The sequence below is a fragment of the Saccopteryx leptura genome, chromosome 6 (genome assembly GCF_036850995.1).
Source record: "Saccopteryx leptura isolate mSacLep1 chromosome 6, mSacLep1_pri_phased_curated, whole genome shotgun sequence".
Classification (NCBI taxonomy): Eukaryota; Metazoa; Chordata; class Mammalia; order Chiroptera; family Emballonuridae; genus Saccopteryx; species Saccopteryx leptura.
In genome coordinates this window covers 124,226,535-124,249,336 of record NC_089508.1, presented here as the reverse complement: position 1 = coordinate 124,249,336, position 22,802 = coordinate 124,226,535, and the positions used below count along the sequence as shown (strand labels likewise).

The 22,802-nt window shown below is 38.5% G+C and overlaps 1 protein-coding gene across 7 annotated transcripts in view; it reads right to left on the bottom strand.

Moving 5' to 3' along the window:
• Nucleotides 1–22,802, bottom strand: part of LRRC49 (leucine rich repeat containing 49) — a 182,496-nt gene that overhangs the window by 157,513 nt on the left and 2,181 nt on the right. For 4 of the 7 annotated variants that reach the window (XM_066342958.1, XM_066342960.1, XM_066342959.1 and 1 more), the window contains 5 exons: nt 21,952–22,039; nt 15,941–16,138; nt 15,541–15,643; nt 11,990–12,193; nt 5,743–5,809 (listed from right to left, as the gene is read on the bottom strand). In XM_066342958.1, the coding sequence (XP_066199055.1) occupies nt 5,743–5,809; nt 11,990–12,193; nt 15,541–15,643; nt 15,941–16,138; nt 21,952–22,039 (660 nt within the window). The remainder of the gene's footprint in view (nt 1–5,742; nt 5,810–11,989; nt 12,194–15,540; nt 15,644–15,940; nt 16,139–21,951; nt 22,040–22,802) is intronic. The other 3 variants (XM_066342963.1, XM_066342964.1, XM_066342962.1) reach the window with 2 other exon arrangements.

The following is a 22,802-nucleotide window of genomic DNA, read 5'->3' as shown; positions in this document are numbered from 1 at the left end:
GTCACTGCTGGTGGGAATGTAAATTAGTAGAGTACAACCATTATGGAAAACTCTATGGAGGTTCCTCAAAAAGTTAAGAACAGTTACCATATGACCCAGTGATCCCTCTTCTAGGAATTTACCCCCCAAAATTGAAAACATTTATTTGCAAAGATATATGCACCCCTATGTTCACTGGAGCATTATTCACAGCAGCCAAGACATGGACAACCAAAGTGCCCTTCAACAGAGAATTGGATCAAGAAGATGTGGTACATATACAGTGTGTCCGTAAAGTCATGGTGCACTTTTGACTGGTCACAGGAAAGCAACAAAAGACAATAGAAATGTGAACTCTGTACCAAATAAAAGGAAAACCCTCCCAGTTTCTGTAGGATGATGTGGCAGCATGTGCGCGTGCGTAGATGATGACATAACACCGTGTATACAGCGGAGCAGCCCACAACCATGCCAGTCAAGATGTGGATGGTACAGAAGAAAGTTCAGTGTGTTCTGTGGCTCGCTAAATTCGAATCCATGACCAAAGTGCAATGTGAATATTGGCGCATTTATAACGAAGCACCACCACATAGGAATAACATTACTCGGTGGGATAAGCAGTTGAAGGAAACAGGCAGTTTGGTGGAGAAACCCCGTTCTGGTAGGCCATCAGTCAGTGACGAGTCTATAGAGGCTATACGGGATCGCTTCCTAAGGAGCCCTAAAAAATCTGTGCGTGAGCCCACATCGAACTGCACTGAATAGGTATGAAACTGGGAGAGTTTTCCCTTTATTTGGTGCAGATTTCACATTTCTATCATCTTTTGTTGCTTTCCTGTGACCGGTCAAAAGTGCACCATGACTTTACAGACATACTGTATATTATGGAATACTACTCAGCCATAAGAAAAGATGAAATACTGCCATTTGCAACAACATGGACGGATCTTGGAATATTTTGCTAAGCGAAGTAAGTCAGTCAGAAAAAGGTAAAAACCATATGATTTCACTCAAATGTGAGATATAAAATTGATATGCATAGACAGAAAACAATATGGTGGTTACCAGAGGGAAGGGGGGGGTTGGAGGGTAATAAATAGTTAAGAGGGCCAAATATTGAAATATATGGTGACAAGTTTTTTCGGTGGTGGACACACAATGCAATATTATGCATCATATATCACAGAAATGTACACTTAAAACTTATGTAATCTTATTAACTAATGTCACCCCAAAAAATTTTATTTAAAAACATAAAAAATAAAGCCAATTTAAGTTAAAAAATAAAAATCTATTTCTAATTTCCTCTGTTGTAGATAGTATGAAGTCATTTAACTTATGAAGATTAACTAAGAAACATTATTTTATCACTTGACTGCAGTAGACACTTTAAGTGTCAATGTTATTAAATAACCAAAAAGTTCATGATTTGGGACATCTCTAAGTGTTTAAAACTGTGCCAGGTCCCATGAAGGTGACATGAAGTATACATACTACCCGCCAAATAGAGAGTCACTGTGAGCCCAGGGCATTAGCTTACAATGTTTTGACCAGCACAACCACCTTCTGAAAGAAAAGGCAAGAAAAAGGAATGATGCCAAGTTCTTCTGTTCATTTCATTTATACTGAAGCATCCTGAGAGCAGTCAACAGTCTGAATGGAAAGGGTTCAGGGGCCAGAATTCCCAGCAAGGTTGAGGATGAATATTCTTTATTAGTGGAAGTACTCAGGAAGGAGATGGGATAGCACTGGTGGACACTGACTGTGTAATGCAAGAGGACCCGAGTCATAGAGTATGCACGTTCACATAGGACTGAACTGCAGCAGAGGGTCTAAGTTGCACAGTAAGGTACGGGTAAGTAAACACTATACCCACGATGTGATAAGAGCTCAACATGATGTTAAGCCATACTACTGTAACATCTATCGCAGGCATAGCACAATGGGATGAGTTTCTATGTGACACAGAAATAAGCAGGGGTCCTTGAGGGGAGTTTTCAACCTTTCAATGTAACATACTTAAGTAACAATGACTCATACACATAACACTTTTCTTGAACATCAAAAAAAACAAATTCCACAATCAGTAGAGATTTTCTCATTTATACCACCATCACAGTATCATTTGAAGTTTTTTTTTTTTGTATTTTTCTGAAGCTGGAAATGGGGAGAGACAGCCAGACAGACTCCCGCATGCGCCCGACTGGGATCCACCCGGCACGCCCACCAGGGGCGATGCTCTGCCCACCAGGGGGCGATGCTCTGCCCCTCCAGGGCGTTGCTCTGCCCCTCCAGGGCGTTGCTCTGCCGTGACCAGAGCCACTCTAGCGCCTGGGGCAGAGGCCAAGGAGCCATCCCCAGCGCCCGGGCCATCTTTGCTCCAATGGAGGTTTGGCTGCGGGAGGGGAAGAGAGAGACAGAGAGGAAGGAGGGGGTGGGGGGTGGAGAAGCAAATGGGCGCTTCTCCTATGTGCCCTGGCCGGGAATCGAACCCGGGTCCCCTGCATGCCAGGCCGACGCTCTACCGCTGAGCCAACCAGCCAGGGCCTCATTTGAATTTTTTATTTAACACTTCAGAGCAGATGTTGGCTAAAAAATTTTAAATTTATAATCTAATTTCTATGTTGTTATTTCTCTTACATTCCAGAAGTACTGTCTAGATTCCATATAGGTTCAAGAGGTGAAACTTAAATATGCTTATTGTAAATTGAATAATATATAAAGGTAAGATCGGATCATGCTTTAAAATTTGTCCTAAGATTTTTGGTCTAAGTAGTGTAAAGTGAAAATAAACTAAATAAAAATTATAATATCAGTATTTGCAGATGACAGAACTGAATAATTAAACTTAGACAAAAATATTTTAAAACTAAATAGGTAACAGAATTAGAAATTAATGGATTGGTAGAAAGCAAAATAGACACTGTAGAAAGTCAGTTAATGTAAGCATAAGCTTAAGAAATTCTCCTAAAATACTTAAAAGAAATAGATATAGGAAGAATAAAAAATAGATGTGGGTATGGAAATCAGTCATGGGTCTAATAAACATCAATGGAGAAGCAATATTTAAATATATAAAATAAAACTTTGCTGAGCTCTAGGGAGATATAAAAGTACAGAATAAAGGGGCACAGTTGTATGACCTGCATAGGGTGTCTTCCTCCTTCTGCTAATAATCCTAGGGTGTCTCTTTAAGAAAATAGTCTGTTACTTGTTGAGCCACAGACAAAATCACAAGCATACAGTAAATGACAGAAACTCCAGGCAAAGGTGGTGTAGGGTGACAGCATAGTTCTTGGTTAGTTAATAAACATGACTGCAAGAAGAGATGATGGGGATGTGAGAAAGCCTAGTTATGGGTCACACTGATCAGAGAGAGGGTCCCCAGATAGACTGCAGAGTTTCTGACTGTATCTAGGGAAGCTGGACACCCCAGTCTTAATTTGTTGTGAGTAACCCAGACGGTTCCTACTCAGCAACACCGAAAGAGTAACTGTCTGTTTTCAGGCAAGCAATTATAGAAAGAGCAAGTTCCCCCAGAAGGAAAAGATGTCACTGAAAGAACAGATTCTTCTTGAAGCATATCCGTGTCTGTGTTAAAGCAGGCATCCATGAAGAGAATAAATTTGAGAAGAACAAACAAAACTGATGTCAGAAATTGAGAGTCAATCACCTGGATTCCTTTGTGTTCGTCACTATTCACATCTAATCAATTGCTGAATCTTGATGTTTCTACTTTCTATACAGTATATTTATCCAGTCTGCACTTGTAATGTCCCTATTGCTACTACTGAAATTCAGGCCATTATCACTTCTCGCCAAGATTGCTAGATTAGACTTTCAACTCTTCTGTCCCGGTTTCACCTCCCTACATCTTGTTCCAGTCCCCAGTCTAGTTCTTGAACACCACCATCATTCCTCAGAATGGTTCACCATCATTCCTCAGAACATTTCACATCCATAAACCAAGTACATTTTCACAATGCACACTAAGTTTCATTTTTATTTAAAACAGAAGTAAATTCAAAAGACAAATTATACATGCAATTTTCTTCTAGCGTTTTTTTAACTACCGATGCTATTTTTTTTTTTACATTTAGACACTGTTTCATCTTGAATAATTTATCTTCTGACTTCTTAAAAACCTAAGGTTATCAAGACTATCTTTCCTTTAAAACACTCCAAATTTTATTATTGGATTTAGTTACTTTGGAACAAAACTCAGATTTTCATTTGAAAATTCTTTCTTCTTTTTTATAGATTATTAAATAATTTGTGTCGTATGAATGTTTAATGTTAATACACGGAATATCACAAACATATGCTGAAATTATAAGACATATAACAGGTCTCATCTAACAAGGAATAGAGCATTTTTCATCTACCTAATGGTTGGTAAATAATATCATAGACATACTACACAGATCAAGTGATATGTTATTCATTTATCAGGTGGTCTTACAGACCTTGGGTAATGCTTATGAATTCTTAAAGATATATTATGTAAAAACCACATATTTATTTCTCATATGTACCTTTTAAAATAAACTTAATAAAATCTTGCTACCATAAAATGTTTCACTTGTAGTCAATCACTGTTTTTGAAATTGTGACTACAAGGTAAAACAGCGATTCCTTAGTATGGCATACAAAGCCCTCTACAATCTGGCTTTATTACTTCATCTTTCACCATTCCTCAACAGCAGCTAAATTCTCCAGCAGAAGAGCAAAGGGTTAAAAACAAAACAAAACAGCCAAGATGATCTGTGAGAATAACAAGGCAGGGAACACAACAAACAGATGGAGAAATGAAGACAGACAACTGTGGGGGTAGACAAATGGACTGAGTGGACAGAATAATGAGCCCAGATTACATGGTAATCAGGAAAATGTAAACTAAAACCACAAAGAGACACTATAAAAATGTAATTGGCAAAAATTAAGAAATCTGACAGTTTCAAATGTTGAAAAGGATATGAAGTAACAAATCTGATACAACCACTTTATAAAAACAATTTGACATTACCTTTTAAGGTTAGACATTTAGATAACCTAACCCATCAATTTCACTTCTAGAGTACATATGTTGTAGGGAAGAAGTAGGTACAAGAATGTTCTTAGAAGTACTATACCCAATAGGAAACAAAACAGAAAAAGAAAAAGCTAACAACCCAAATGTCTATCAATAATTAACTGGAGAAAAAGTTTTCATCTAACCACACCATGGAACATACAACAGTGAAAATAAATAAACTATAGTTACTTAATAAAAAAGATTAATTCTGGTAATATCATATTGTATCTAAAAAACAAAAACCAGATGACAACATTATGAAACCTTTTTCAAATTAAAAGACAAGGCTACTAAACAATATATTACTCAGGCATACATACATGTTATAAAACCAAATAACAACATAAGAATGGTAAACATAAAATCCAAAATAAAGGAGGAACACCTAAGGAGAAGAAAATCATTAGTGATATTCTAATTCTTGGGTTGGGGTTGGATAGTGTATATTTTAGAAATAAGTTAATAGAAAACTAAATAAGAAACAGAAATGTCATAACCATAAGGATTTTGAATACTTTATATATCATTTACTGAGAGGAATTACCAGATTTTATATAAATAGGCTTCATATTTCAATGACTCAGTAAAGGAATTCTTAAAAAATTCAACATAACTCTTAAAACGTTTAGAATGACAAATTTCCAGGACTTTTTTTCAAAGAAGAAAAATATAAAAGGTCTTTACAGTACCTGATTTCCATGAAGGTCCAAGACATCTAAACTTTTTAGATTCTCCAGATTGGAGATTTTCTTGATTCTGAAATCAGAATAGGTAGAGTAGAACCACAGATGTGTCACAGCCATTACAAATCAAACCGGCTAAGGCATAACTCATCTTACTTTCTTCTCTATAAATTAAATACAGATATGGAAGTAGCTCTATCTATATAAATATATAGATTATATATAATTATATATTAAATAAAAACATATTTAATTTAATTATATTGTTAAATATGCATTTCTAATAGAGGAAATGTACCCCCAGCTTAAAAGTCCTATCTTTAGAGAGAGGAATTCTTCTAAGAACCTTAGGCAAGGCACTTCTCCAAAGCAGTTCCCTCCACCTTAGAATATAATCCGAACTCCTCCACTGGCTCGAGGCCCTGAGCACTGGCTGCTGACTCTCCCTCCAGCCTGCTCTCTTCCCACAGCTCAGGCGCCCTTGCTCCTTCTGCTCCAGCCTCAGCCTTTCTTGCTGTCTCTGTCCTCACAAATTTGTTCCTGCTTGGGGTGTTTACCTTTGCTGTTACCTCTTCCTTAATGTTCTTTCCCCAGCACTTCAGATGGTTTATACCAGTGGTTTTCAAGCTTTTTACACTTGGGAATCCCTGACCTAGCTGGCCGGAAACAGAAACATGCAATAAACAAAGTTTTATCTTATTGCGTCTAACAGTGCAACACAGTACAAGCTGGTACTTGGTTTCCAAACTCCACATATATGACACATTGGATACCACATAATTTGTCTGAATGCTCTTTGTCTATTGCACATGATTTGTTAATGCTCTGCATGGTGCAAAAGGTTGTTCCAATGAGCCTACAAGCTCCAAAGACATCTAAGACAACCTCAACAATATTTTCATTGATGATACAGGCTGATATGCAGCAATCACCCTGACCATAAGCAACTTCAATTAAGATCACTGAGTCTATAGTCTTCATACAACATCAGGGCAGTTAACTCTTTTGCAGACCAGCATGAAATTTCTGGTGGACTGGTCTGTGGACCAGCAGCTGAAAAACACTGGTTTAAACCCTTGCATAATCTGGATCTCGGCTCAAATGTCTTCTCAGAATGGCCTTTCCAGATGACCTCATCAAAAACAGCTCTCCCTCCCTGTCTTCATTACTCTTTCCTTCACCTGATTTAATTGACTTCAATACACTCATCTTGCCTAAAATGATAATATCCATGTATTTACTTTTTTACGCTCCCCTTCTAACCAAAATGTGAACTTTAAGAGGTCAGAAACTTTGATATGTTCTCTATCACCAGGACTCATGACAATGCTTGGCACCAAGTAGATACACAATAAATGCATGTTCAATGAATGAATGAACATAACTAAATGGGTGAGCATAACTAAATGGGTAGAAGGGTATTCGTAACAGGATTATTTACCAGAGACAAAATAAACACTACCTAAATGCTTTCTATTCGACTCACTCAGTCTGTGAGTATTTATTTGGAATTTTTGATTTGCCATCTTTTGAAAAGTTGAAATGTTGCAATAAATTTAAAATCAGAGAATTTTATCTCTTAAATACCTTCTCTTACATCTTCTAACGCTTAGGGCCTACCCAGTCTTCATCATTCCTGTCTTCTCTGGCTACCTTACCTGTCTAAGTGCCTTCAACTGGACTCTTCTAAAAAAAAAAAAACTCACTTCCTTTCATCCTTTACACTCCCAGCGACCCTAAGTCCTCCTCCTTCCATTGTTCAGTAGGAAGAAACAAGGACAGGGAAAGGACAGAAATGAAGTTCATGCAACTGGTCTTGATCATTGTCTTCCTTTCACTATTCATTTCTGTTGCCATTGTTTACTGTCTCAAAGAACTACATATATTTCCATCTTCCTAAGTGTTTCCAGAGCCCGGAAGTTTCATCCTTTAAAACTTCACATATGCTAATCACCACGTAAACATAATGCAAACTTAAACTTCATGAATTTCTATCTCCATTTCACCTCACCCATCTTCCATAATGCCAAATTCAGAATTATAGCACAACCAATTCTTTACAACTTACAAATATATTTATTATATACCCACTATATACCATCACAGCGTGATTATAGTTCTTCTCTCTCCCTTATCCCCCCCCCCCCACACACACACACCACTCTCTCTTATGCCAAGAACCTCCTCATCAATCTTTTATCTCACGCCATCATGCTGGCAGAATCTGCTCTTTTCCTAGAAAGCAACCTATGCCCTGAACACTCCTAAGTCATTTCATCCAAACCATTAACATCCTTCCAGATTTTTTGGAATCCTTCACTAGCCTTCACACAGAGCTAAGTATTTAATACTAAATCTCTCTAATAATAATGATCAATATTAATAACAATAATAAGCACAGCCAAACCAGATGTGAAAACAGACAAAACTTTGAACAGTTTCCTCTGCTTGCTTTGCTTTTGAAATATCTAGAACAGTTGAGGAAAATGACAGTCCCATGACAATCTGGCCAAGGGGAGAGGGGTGCGTCCTGACAGCCATCTGACAGTGGAGCTACCAGAGAAGGCTCTTCTGCAATTGTTATACTCCTAAACTCGCAGTCCCTAAAACAAGGGTCCCCAAACTTTTTACACAGGGGGTCAGTTCACTGTCCCTCAGACCGCTGGAGGGCCGGACTATAAAAAAAGCTATGAACAAATCCCTATGCATACTGCACATATCTTATTTTAGTATATGTGCTGCCGAAGCAAGCACAGCACATATCTTATTTTAAAGTTTAAAAAAAACAAAACGGGAACAAATACACTATTTAAAATAAAGAACAAGTAAATTTAAATCAACAAACTGACCAGTATTTCAATGGGAACTATGCTCCTCTCACTGACCACCAATAAAAGAGGTGCCCCTTCCGGAAGTGCGGTGGGAGCCGGATAAATGGCCTCAGGGGGCCGCATGTGGCCCGCGGGCCGTAGTTTGGGGACCCCTGCCCTAAAATGACGGTCCTCAGACTTGTGTGTGTCAGAGTCCCCGGAGGGCTTGATAACATGCATCTGAGCACCCCATCCAGGGTTTCCACGGTGAGGTCCAAACACTTGCATTTCTAGTAAGTTCTCTGGATAGTGCTGATGTTGCTGGGCCAGGGATCACATTTTGAGAAGTAATGCCCTAAAATATAGATTTTCTTCTTATCAAATCTCAATTTCCCCTCATGTAAGCTTTATTACATTGAACTCCTACCTAATAGGAAGTCTACTCTAAGGAAATAATCAGAGATGCAGACAAGGACTTATGGACAAAAAACAGTCATCACAGCATTATCATAGTGCAAAAAAGGAACATAATGTAAATATTTAACAAAAAGGAAAAATATTAAGTAAATTATTATATAATTATTATATACCCATATAGATTATGCAGCTCTTAAAAATTATATTTTCAAAGAACATTTAATGACATGGGAAAAAATAAAGTATATTCAAGTAAAAAACAGAGTATAAAAACAATTTATAAAACTGTGAAATGTGAATATAGAATAAAGGATGCTACTTGGTGTAGACAACCACATCTTGAAAAGAAGGCAAAGGGATGACCATGTGTCCTTCCAATGTTGTGTCAGAGCACTATCGATAGCCTCCCTGAGCATTAGCTATTTTCTTCGCATAGGAGCCCAAATTCTGTAAAGTTATATACTAACTTGTAAAACACTGATGATCTCATGCTTTTTGTCAAGTAGAAATCTAATTTATTTCTGTCTCATAGGAAAGATAGCCCAGAGGGTAGGACATTTACCTGTTTTATAATTTAACAGTCTTATTCCAGAATTCTTCATTTTTCATTGAATATGTATCATTTTCTTTTATCCTCTTTTGAACCAGCTTTGTCACCCTACTGGTTGGTTTCCTCATTAATGAGTTGATTTTAAAAACTAGCCTGGAATGACCATCTGTCTGACAATTGTATTTTTAATACTTTGGAAATCAGACACAGGCACGGAGGCTGTCTTAGCCCAATTACTGTGATTTGGAGGGTCAGTGTAATCTGTTCTGTGCTGACCAGGAACTCTGGGCATGTGTAAGGCACTTCCATCTCAGAAACCGAAATGTGCACATGTCTTCCCACAGAACAGCACGGGGCCTCACAGACTGCTAAGCTACCCAGTGAAACAGTGCCATCTGTCGAGATGTCAAGCACTCCCTGAGCTGGGACACAGACTGGTTTTGAGACTCTCATTGCAGATTCTGATCGCTGAGGTGAATGGAAGAAAAACAGGCCAAGTCGCTCAGTCAGTTAAACTCAAAACCAACTAACCATCTTGCTGTCCTGTTCTCATGAACTGCCTCTGGGCACACGCCCAGGACCGGAAATGACATGAAAACAAATACAAGCCTAAAGAACTCAGAGACAGATGAAGTGATCAGTTGACCAGAAGGCCATAGTCAGATTCCGGTACTGATGTTGGGAATCTGCAGAATCCTAGTCAGTTCCCAAACAGTTAAAGATTTTTACACTAACACCAAAGTGACCCAAAAGATTAAAAAAAAATTCTTCCATTAAACAAAACTGAGACTAGAAAAATAAAAGGCTCACCTATCACTTCAGTGGCTATAGACCAGTGGTTCTCAACCTTTCTAATGCCGTGACCCCGCAATACAGTTCCTCATGTTGCGGTGACCCCAAACCAAAAAATAATTTTGGTGTCTACTTCATAACTATAATTTTGCTACAGTTATGGTTCGGAATGTAAATACCTGATATGCATTATGTATTTTCCAATGGCTTTAGGCGACCCCGCCAGGGTCGCGACCCACAGGTTGAGAACCGCTGCTATAGACCTTTAGGGATGTATGACAGCTGTCTTTGCAGGCCACAGTTTGACCCTGATGGCAGGATAAGGCCCCTCTACAGGATCCATAGGAAGGCGAGGCTATTCAGGTGTCAGAAACAAACCCATACATGGGAAACTTCAAGCAATCAAAAGTAAAGGAATATGGAATCCCAGGGTCTGGAGGAAAGAAAGTTTAATATATAGTCATGACCAGAAGAAAATGCAGAACCTGATCAGGTAGTAGTGCAGGGGACAGAGAGTCAACCTGGGATGCTTCAGACCTAGGTTTGAAACCCCGACATCACCAGCTTGGGCACAGGGTCACCAGCTTGAATGTAGGCTCACCAGCTTGAGCACGGGGTCATTGATTAGAGTGTAGGATCATAGACATGGCTCCATGGTCGATGTTTTGAGCCCAAGGTCACTGGCTTGAGCAAGGGGTCACTGGCTTAGCTGGAGGCCCCTAGTCAAGGCACATATGGGGAGCAATCAGTGAACAACTAAAGTGCTGCAACTACAAGTTGATGCTTCTCATCTCTCTCCCTTCCTGTGTCTCTCTCCCTTGCTTGAAAAAAAAAGAGAAAAAAGAAGTGGGAGGCCCTGGCCGGTTGGCTCAGTGGTAGAGTGTCGGCCTGGCGTGCGGAAGTCCCAGGTTTGATTCCAGGCCAGGGCACACAAGAGAGGCACCCATCTGCTTCTCCACCCCTCCCCCTCTTCTTCCTCTCTGTCTCTCTCTTCCCCTCCCGCATCCAAGGCTCCATTGGAGCAAAAAGATGGCCCGGGCACTGGGGATGGCTCCTTGGCCTCTGCCCCAGGTGCTCGAGTGGCTCTGGTCGCGACAGAGCGACGCCCCGGATGGGCAGAGCATCGCCCCCTGGTGGGCGTGCCGGGTGGATCCAGGTCGGGTGCATGCAGGAGTCTGACTGCCTCCCCGTTTCCAGCTTCAGAAAAATGCAAAAAAAAAAAAGAAGTGGGGACATCCACATAGGATGTAATCTTAAATATATACTGAAAACACCACCTGAACAAGAATCAGTAATTTGGCAATTACAAAGTATCACATGTCTACCCTCAGTCAAGCACTGAGAAGAATCACCACTGAAATACATATTCCTAATGAATACATACGCTTAAAACAGAGCCTGAGAACATAAGGCCAATCTGCCCTTCACTGCCACGCAAGCGGTGGCCCTGGAGAGCAATGGGAATAATGAGATACACAGTCCGTACGTCAAGTGGTTTAACTAATTGTCACACTGACTCTCATAAAACAAATACAACTAAATCTTAATCCATTCAAATAATCTTTCGAAAAATTTCATCTTTTAGGTTCTTAACTCTTTTTCAATTCTGAGTTGCCATAGAAACATCACAGGACTCACCATTAATCCTAAGTATAATAAACAAGAACTGTTCTACAAAGTTTACCTGTTTTTCCCCAACAGAAGGACACGGAGGGATCTCAGAGTAGAAAGCCCACTAATTTCTTCAATCTGGTTATCATATAAATCCAAGAATATTAGCCTCCGTAGTTTAGAAATATTTTGGATTCGAGTTATAAAATTATGTTGAAAATTCAATAAACGAAGGTGTTCTTCTCCATCGATGACAGGACATACAGTCAGCTTTTGCCTAAAAAACATCTCAAAAAGTTAGTAAGATTCTGATTTGGCTGCCTGCCTTCTCTTACAAATATTATTAGTAGCTTTGAGCTCCTGTTATGAGAGAAAAATATAAATAAAACCACTTCTTGCCTCCATGAACTAAGCATCCTAGATCTGTCAATTGTTCATATAAAAGCCAATATACATTGACAAGGGTAATTAATTATTAAAATAAAGTCGAAGCTCTCATTATATTAAAAAAAACTCCAATATAAATTATTTCACATAAAATTGACTTAACATCAGAAAACTCTCAATGCACCCCCTTATGCAATAGAGGTTTAGATGATTCAAGGAACCATGTCACATAGCCAGAGAAATGTCCTTGCCATCAATCGACTGATACAAAGACTGCCTAGATAACTATGGTAAGTCATCAGGGGAAAAAATGGGGGTCTTTCAGAACTGTAGACTCTTGAGCTGGGTGGTATCTTAGAAAGAGCAAGAAATTCAGCCCTCTACAGCTCACTTTGATAAAAACAATTTCATCCTTTATTGAACATTTCTGCAGACACTTAGATTTTAAGTATATATTTACATGTTCAACATTAAGTTTAAACTTTGCAGGATATTTAGAATACTACTGGATAGGATAAAACCTTAACAATATACGCCTTTAGCTATATATATTTAAACCTCCATTATGCAAAAAGTATAATGTACTACTTGTGAAGTTAATATATGCAGGGCCCTTTAAGAATTCTACTAGGATAATAAAATGACCAAATATAAATGATTCTACTCTGAGATTCCCAACAGAATCTTTAAGGAAAATGCAGTTCTACTGATTAAAGTGTGAACATTTCTAATAGGAGATTAATTAGAAATATTTTCTTTCAGTAAAGATCAAGTCAATGAAACCTTTTAAAGCAAATACATCAGAGTGCCACAGCATAAGAGAAACTGCGTGAGTGATCAGGACCCTCCGCATAAAGGGAAATAAAGACCAGCACAGGCAATAACCAAACGTCAACAGTTGACAAAGACATGGTGTTTAAAATACAGACCCTTGAAGAATTAATTTTAAACAGAAGAAAAAGTATTATGTAATAGTTTAACTCTTTTAATGTGTGCTTAGTATTTTGAATTCATTTCATGCGCTTCATTACACTACCTCATTTGGTATTTTCCTACATTTTAAGTATTCTAGTTTAAAATGTATGTCTTGGTACATCAGTTTAGCAAAAAAATTTAAGTTGTTTCATTTTTCCTGCTTCAGTCTCCCTCTGTTTCTCATAGTTAAACTTACTGATACCCAGCTTCTAGTTCATCCAATTCTTGAGTCAGTATCACTAAAATAGAAAAAAATAAAACAAAAACACCTCTAACTACCTCTTACATAAGCCACTGCAACTCGAAATAGTCACTTTCTCAGGTTCCAAATCCAGTCACTAAGTCCCAACTCTAAGACTCACCTGCATACTCCTTAATCCATAAGTCCCTGTCAGCCAGCAAAGCAAGCAGACACACCATGGGTTCTATCTATGCTCTCCGGGAGAGTTTGTTATGCCTACAAAATCCCTACCCCATTACTGAGGTGTCTATTGGATTGTGCTTTTGTCTCTGACTTCCTATTTGGTGCTGGTAAGCTGCCTTCTGGGTACTCCAGACCTATCCTAAATTCCAGAACAGTAAGAGTTGAGCTTCTAGCACTTCTTTTGAGGGCTGGATTCCACTCTTGAACCCTCAGTCTCCTGGCTATGAAACAGCCTACCATGGCAGATTTCCCTTTGAAAATCTCTGCTGTTTCCCACTGGCTCTCAGACAATGATCCCTAAGTGTCTGGCTGCTGGCCCAGCTTCCATGACTGCACATCCTGGTACTGATCAAACTGGGCCTGAGCCTGTGACAGCTCTGTGACCCTGCCATTTTACCACCAGCCTTGGAAGCTGAGTCCATCCCTTTGGTCTGACTTCCTAGGTAAGCAAGCCTCCATCTGATCAAAGTTGGCTTCATGCACCGAAGACCATCTTCCCCACTGCCTCAGTTACCCTCACCGATAGCACAAGTGACTAACTTATGTCACAATCTTATAAACACTGGCTCCTGTTAGTCTGAAGTAAGAGGAAATGAAAGGGCTGAGGTATTATTCTTGGCTGGATTTTTAAAGACTTAGATCAAAATTACCGTAAAACCCATCAAAACATTAAAATGATATTGTTTATGTTATAAATATTAGATAGCACTAGAATTTCAAAAACCAACAATACGGTAAAGATGTCATGAGAGTAACTGCCCTCGAGTGTTACTCTGCGTACAAAACATGTCACACCCTCCAGAGAGTTTCCTCCCAAATACAAATAGAAATGGCCTGTGACCTTGGCTATCACGCTGTGCACTGCTAAGCTAAGAAGTCTGCTTAACAAACTGATGTTCGGGCTGTGCAGCGAGAAGAAAGGCACACACAGCAGACGGTTTCCCTGCTGACCATGGCGCTAAGGTGGGGCTCGGACCCTTCACCCACCATTCTACAGCAGATGCCTTCCTGAGTCCAAAGACAGGGCGCAAGTCCCAACTACACTGCTCACAAAAGTTAGGGGGTATTTTATCACTTCATATTCATTTCTAAATATCCCCTAATTTTTGTGAGCAGTTCATTGATTTAAAAATTGTTATGGAGAACCTATTTTGTCTCAGGCTCTGATCTAAGTGCTGGGGGAACAGAATTAAACACAACTCTGTGTTTGTGGAGCTTATATTTTAGTAGGAGATAAATAATAAACTTGATAGGAAACTATTTACTATGTTAGAGAGTGATAAGTGCTGAGAAAAAAATAAAGCAGAGAAGGGAGCTGGGGATTGTCAGGGTGGAAGGGTTTGAAACTTTGGAGAGGGTGGCCAGGGAAGGTCATCCCTGAGATAAGGACATTGACTAAAAACCTAAAGGAAGAAGGAAGAGTTTAGAGCCTACAGGTGTGTGGGAAGAGTAAGCGCAGGAGCCCTGTAGTGTGAGCACGCGTGGGGTGGCCACGGACGCAGAGTGAGAGAAGGTGGGTCAGGAGGACTGAGGCCAGCAGGGGGCAGAATTCAACGGGACAGGCCCCAGTAGCCTGTGTGTGGTCTATACTGCAAATCGGTCATATTCCAGAATTACTTAGTACTCTTTTAGGTATAGTACTCTTTTACATTATATAGATATAAAATTCCCCATACCCCTTGAAGAAAAACAGTTGGTAACAGTGGTTATACTTCAGTAGAAGAGCTGGATAGGTGGAGAACAAGACGAGGCAGAGAGACTTCTATACATTTCAAATCTTGTACCAGGCCTATGTATTATCTAGTCAAAAAAATAATAAGGAAATAAATTGTCCTCACCTTTCTAGGGTCAACCTGTCTGAGTAAAGAATTTTCTCTTCACAAGAACGTTGGAGAATGGGAAATGATGGCATTGATGAGCTCACCAAATTAATATGATCACCTATTGAAAATGATATACAAATTACTTAAGAAACACCTTTAAAATCTTAAAACTAAAGTCACCTTAAATTTAGAGAACTTTGGCTCCTACAAAAATCTTTTCCAGAAAGTATAGTTTCTATAGCTCTCCATGTTTGGAGACTAATTACTAAATTTGAGTTTGTTTCTTTCCTCTTCAAACCTAACTATGTGTTCTGTGTGTGCCAAATAATCTAGTGCTATCTTTATCCCTTGGTAATGCCGAAACCTCACACTAAATGTTAGCTCTCTTATAACTGAGATGATAGTCCCTCATTACCAGATACATTTGGGCCAGCACTATGACAGCCCTGCCGGATTCTGGACTTTGAAGGTATCTGAATGGAAGAATCTCCAAATGATGATAAGGAGCTCAAGGTAGTTTTCATGTCCAGCCCACAGAGTTCTGTCACGTTTGTTGTGGATGAGATGCATGATGATTTATAACGAGGCGAAGGGCTTATTATTCTTCCATCTCCTTCAAAATATCAAAAAGTTTATCACAAAGCTACACAGTACATGACTTTGCTACAGGAAATACAGAGAAAGCAGTTGGATAGCAAAGGTAAACCTTATGTCATCACTTCTCTTCTGTACACTCAACTACTACTATAGAGAATACAGCAGAACCACAGTGGGTGTCAACAAATCATGCACATTTATAGTGATGGGTCACAGGGTACAGGACATCCACATGACATTTATAGGCTGTTGGTTAGATGTTGTCCTTCCCATTAGGTAGCTTTCAATCTAGTGGGCAAATGCCTATGAAATTACTAAAGTATATATATGAACATGTACAAAATAAAAAATAATATCTAATGGCATATTCACACATAAATGTGTTTCACTGTTTTTTATTAAAAGATAGTTACAGCCTGACCAGATAGTGGCGCAGTGGATAGAGCATCGGCCTGAAATATTGAGGACCCAGGTTTGAAACCCTGAGGTCGCTGGCTTGAGCACGGGCTCATCCAGCTTGAGCATAAGCTCACGAGCTTGAGCGCAATGTTGCTGGTTTGAGCGTGGGATCATAGACATGACCTCATGGCTACTGGCTTGAGCCCAAAGGTCACTGGCTTGAAGCTCAAGGTTGCTGGCTAGAGCCCAAGGTTGCTGATTTGATCAAGGGGTCACTTGCTCGGTTGGAGTCCCCCAGTCAAGGCACATATGAGAAAGCAATCAATGAAGAAAGCAATCAATGAACAGCTAAGGTGCCGCAATGAAGAATTGATGCTTCTCATCTCTCTCTCTTCCTGTCTGTTGCTGTCTGTTCCTCTCTGTCTCTCTCTTGCAAAAAACAAAATAAAAAATAAAAGATGGCTGCAGATGAGTTTGTGGAGAGGAGGATATTAAGATATATTCTAAAGACCAAGAAGAATGTAGAATGGTCAGGAAGAGACACTGGGAAGTTCCAGAAAGGAGATAAGATTTAAGTATTGGGTTAAAAGTGACAGTTTCACCACCAAAGGAATTCTACTGTATTTTCTTCTGTGAAAAGAAAGTTTCCTGAAAGCAACATCTGATGTTGAGGGTAGAAATAAGCAGTAAAATAGAACCTAAGATTACCTCAGAATTCTCTTCTTAAAACGACCAATAAGGAGAAAAGATAAAACCAAATGCAGGAAGTTAACCGACTCTTTGGGAGGCCATCAGACAATATGATGGCAACTTAAAATCAAGTTCTGTATAGATTGTATGAAAGAACCAGAAAGCAGTGGAATTTGCTAAACTTTTCCAGGTATGAAAGGTATAAATAAACCAAATATTACACACCTAGCTTCTTGAACAAAATAAGCAGGGATCACACTTTTCTGAATATCATAAAATATCATAAGCATTCAGAACTGACATCAGGTTCATCAATGAACTGATTTTGTGACATGACCAGCTGCTTGCAGGATACCCAAGCAACCATCATTCAGTAAACTGATTTGGAAAGAAAAACAAACTACAAGGAGTCTAAGGATTAACTGATTAAGAATAAACTGGCCAGATAAAGAGAAAACTCCAAACAATAGATAACCTGATTTCTATTACTAACATCAGAGTTAGGTTTTTAGTATCTGTTTGGAAAGACTTCAAGCCAATCCTCAATTTAAGATGCAGATTTAAACTTTATAAGACTTGAGATGTAGAGGCAGTAATAGAACAGTAAATTTTATTTACACTCAGTGAGTAAAGGATTTATCTTCACACTTTTCAGCTCCTCTCATAATCACTATACCATGCACTTGCTATCATCATCAGTTTGATATACGTTTTACAATAAATAGCAATGAAAATGACTGAGTAGAAAAAAACTTTAAGATCCACAAACAAGACCCTCTTAATGACTAGGAACCAGAGTGATCTGTTTAAACATCCACTTATTTATGTGGATATATAAACATGCACATATGTGGGTATATAAAAAACCCACACATATAGCCTGAAAAAAACCACACAAGTAGTGGCGCAGTGGATAGAGCATCAGACTGGGATGCAGAGGACCTGGTTCGAAACCCTGAGATCGCCGGCTTGAGCACAGGCTCACCAGCTTGAGCGCAGGGTCACTGGCTTGAGTGTGGGATCATTAGCGTGACCCCATGGTTGCTGACTTGAGCCCAAAGGTCTCTCGCTTGAAGCCCAAGGTTATTGGTTTGAGCAAGGTGTCACTCGCTCTTCTATAGCCCCCCCCCATCAAGGCACACATGAGAAAGCAGTCAATGAACAACTAAGGTGCCTCAGTGAAGAACTGATGCTTCTAATCTATCTCCTTTCCTGTGTGTCTGTCCCTCTCTCTGACTCTCTCTCTGTCTCTGTCAAAAAACAAACCAAAAAAACACAAAAAACCCCACATATATGAGATATTTCATCCCACATATAAACTGCATTACTATATGGTAAAAACTGTAATTGATATATTCCTAGCTATTTTTTATTTCAGATATCACTATTTAATTTACCAGATATGTAGGCTTTCTCTTCCCAATTAAGCTCCTTGAGAGACAGACCTCATTTTATATTCTTTCTATGCTTCAAAGAATCTAAACTCAGTAGGAATCAGTAAGTGAACTGATTTCCAATTTACTATGAGTTAACAGGAAATCTATTTTATATATAATATTTCTGTTAACAAATCATAAACTCTTATATTTTAGTATAAAAATGCTGAATGAATTCTTTTATAATTAGGATTTCACAGTTGTTTAGAGGCATAATGGTCAACATTTGGTAAGAATCTTCACTTCAGCCGAAATACATGGATGGATGGATGGATGGATGGATGGAAGGAAGGAAGGAAGGAAGGAAGGAAGGAAGGAAGGAAAAAAGGAAGGAAAAAAGGAAGGAAAAAAGGAAAAAAGGAAGGAAAAAAGGAAGGAAAAAAGGAAGGAAAAAAGGAAGGATAAATAGATGCATGATGGCTGGCTGACTGGCTGGATTATACAGTATGTCAGTATATGTGTGTGTCCACTCAGCCTCGTCTTTGAGAGTTCTTTGGTAGCTAAAATCTAGTGATTTATCATGATTTTAAAAGTTAAACATTGCCTCTTCTTTTTTATATTCACACTCTAGAATTCTTAAGGGGCTTGATCAATTATAGTCTATGTTACTGAGATTTTATTGTATTGTAGTCCCTGCAATATCTGACTCTTACAAAAATCTCAAAGATACAGAGTTAACTCTTAACAATACTCTAAGAAGCCTAAAAGAAATCACATACCAAGTTTTAAACTAAGCAGTCTTGCTAAAATATAGTTTCTTTCCTTAGGACTTAAAGTACAATTGGTTTATTTATGCTGAACAATGTGAGGACAATAAGCACTGACCCCCATGCAGTTGAAAATCTGAGTGTATCTTTTGACTCCCCAGAATTTTCAATCATCCCTCAGTGTCCATGGGGGACTGGATCCAGGACCCCACCCCTGCAAACAGCAAAATCCATGGATGCTCAAGTCCCTTATATAAAATGGTATAAAACAATACAGACAGTTGACCCTCAGCATCAGCAGATTCCTCAGTGTGGACAGAAAATACTCTTTGCCATCTGAGGTTGGTTGAATCTACAAATACACAACCCAGAGATACAATGTGCCAATTGCATCGTTATTGAAAAAAATCCATGTATAAGTGGACCCACACAGTTCAAACTAGTGTTGTTCAAGGATCAACTTTCAATTAATTTTGAAAAATAAAAATATGAGGTGAAATCAATTACAATGATTAGGTATCAGGGTGCAGTTTATTAAACAGACATCCCCAATCTTTTCCTGATAAAGTGCTACTTATAATTCTTCCAAAGTTCTATGCCTTTGATGGTAGAATTGTGAGCACAAATCAAGACAATAGTTATATATTATGTGGACTTCTTTACAGGAAGCTGCCTGATGCTATAGAGAAGGCACAATTGGAAACACCAGGTATGAATAAGTAGTCTGTCACAGAAAATGATTTTGAATAAAATCTTTCAATAAAAAACAAATAAGTTTAGCCCTGGCCGGTTGGCTCAGTGGTAGAGCGTCGGCCTGGCGTGCAGGAGTCCCGGGTTCAATTCCCGGCCAGGGCACACAGGAGAAGCGCCCATCTGCTTCTCCACCCCTCCCCCTCTCCTTCCTCTCTGTCTCTCTCTTCCCCTCCCGCAGCCAAGGCTCCATTGGAGCAAAGTTGGCCCGTGTGCTGAGGATGGCTCCATGGCCTCTGCCTTAGGTGTTAGAATGACCCTGGTTGCAACAGAGCAACGCCCCAGATGGGCAGAGCATCGTGGATCCTGGTGGGCGTGCCAGGTGGATCCCGGTCGGGCGCATGCAGGAGTCTGTCTGACTGCCTCCCTGTTTCCAACTTCAGAAAAATACAAAAAAAACCAAACAACCAAATAAGTTTATTTTTCCCTAAAGAATTAAATTGTATTTCATGGGTCATTATTTATATATAAGACTTTATTCATCTCTCTGTTTCACAGAATTCAGTGCCTCTATACTATTTCTCAATTAGCAAACATCCAGTAATACATTACAACTTAAATAAATTTACATGGCCAGGCATTCACAAATCTGTATACCAACTTCTTCCTCTAACTTGAGAATAGCTTGGGAAAAGTATTTAATTATGATTATTAATCTGAAAAAATTTTAAGATATTGTTATAAAAAATGTGAAGAAAATTCACAATGCCAACATAAAAAATTCTACTCAAAAACTTTCAGGTTCTTCATATGTACAACTTTGTGCCTAATATAGTACCTGGTACATTACACACTCAATAAATATGAATTCACCGAACCAAAGAAGGCAGGACAGACATTTCCTGCACTATGAGACTGCGGTTAGGTTGATGTCATGCCCAGCAGTTGGCCAAGGCAAGAGTGCAGGATTTAGGAAGGAGGAAAATCATGCCAGATTACATGGGCCCATGAGGAAGGTCCAAAAGTAAGGAAGTGAAAATGGAAAACTCATCAAATGTTCAAAGTCACCACATGTTCATGCAGTAATGAGATGAATAATCTAGAGAGGCCTATACTGATCAACCCCCTCTTTCAAACTTCTGGGAGGTGGGGAAGGTGCTATGTATGAGGATTCTGTAGTGAACATTACCATTAGCTAACAGTTGTTAGCAACCAACTAACAACTCAAAGGTGCTAAAGAAAATTTCTCCTTAAATTGAAAAATACATTCATAAATATAACCAGATCACATAAGGCAGTATTTTTCAAAGTGTCATACACAAACCACATCCATCAAAATCCCTTTTGTGTATTTATAAAAATCCACATTTCCAAATTCCACCAAAAATCTACAAAATCAGAATGAGGAAGAGGAAAAGAGCAGGGAAGGATTAAGAACCTGCATTTCTAACAAAATCTCAGGTGATGTACACTAAAGTTTAGGGCCTTTGATATAAAATATATTTAATTATATGTGTGAGTAAGGGAGATTGTTTCTTTTCCACTCCTAACTTTCTACTCTTCCCACTTTTTCCTTATTTCCTATAGAATATGTGTTCTCATATTCTTACCCTCACTAATGAGCCATTGTTCCTAGTTCTAATACAGTATTTGAAAGATTCTTTCACATTCTCTCATACATTGACCACTCCAAAACTAAAACACAGCATCTTTTTCTGTACTGAAAATAATCTGCTATACTGTGCATATAAAATCAATTCTGATTTAAACAAATACCAAAATGACTTGGTAACCAAATAACCATTTAATTTTTAATTCACATCTTTTTGGATCTAGAAATTCAATATTATTAAACAAAATTACTCAAACAAGATAAACCGTAACTGATCTCTAGTCACTAACAATACCTTGCCGACTTGAGTAGTTTCTTTCAAGGTCATGTTGTAGGAGTCGACCAGAGAATGATGGTGCTTCTTTATTTAGCCTGAATTCAACCTAAAAAACATTATTTTAAAAACTTAGATTAAGAACCTAACAATAAGTAATGAAGATAATTATAAAATAACATAACTGGAGTATGCTACAACATACAGATAAACCTTGAAAACATTATGCTAAGTGAAAGAATCCAGACACAAAATGCCACATACTGCAGAATTCCATTTATGAAATATCAAGAATAAGAAAATCTATAGAGACAGAAAGCATTTTGTGGCTTCCAGTGGAGTGGGGTAGGAGATATGAGAAGTGATTGCTTAATGGGCACAGGGACTCCCTTTCAGGTGATCAAACGTTGTAGAAGTAAATAGCAGTGATGGCTGCACAACACTGTGAATGCAGTTAATACCACCGATTTGTATAATTTAAATTAAAATGGTAAATTTTATGTTATGCATGTTTTACCAAACACACACATAATCAGAGCTACTTCTTGTGATCAGATGAAGCCATGCTCCATTCAGAGGCACTTCCAATTCCTCCAGACCCTCATCAAAAATACAATGATTTCAAGAACAACTTTCTCAAAAACAAAAACAAGAAACATGAAATAAAAACTAAATTCTGTTAAAAAAATCAGTTTTTATCATTAGAATTCCTTTAAGAGTCTAATTGTAAAATAATAAAATTATATACTTAAATCTTCCAAGAAAAGATTTCTCCAAATTGTTTTTAATTAGTTGCTAGAACTGAAAAAAGACAAAATCTAACACTCTCTCAGGATTAGCCACGAAAAACCTTAAATATTTTAAAAGAATTA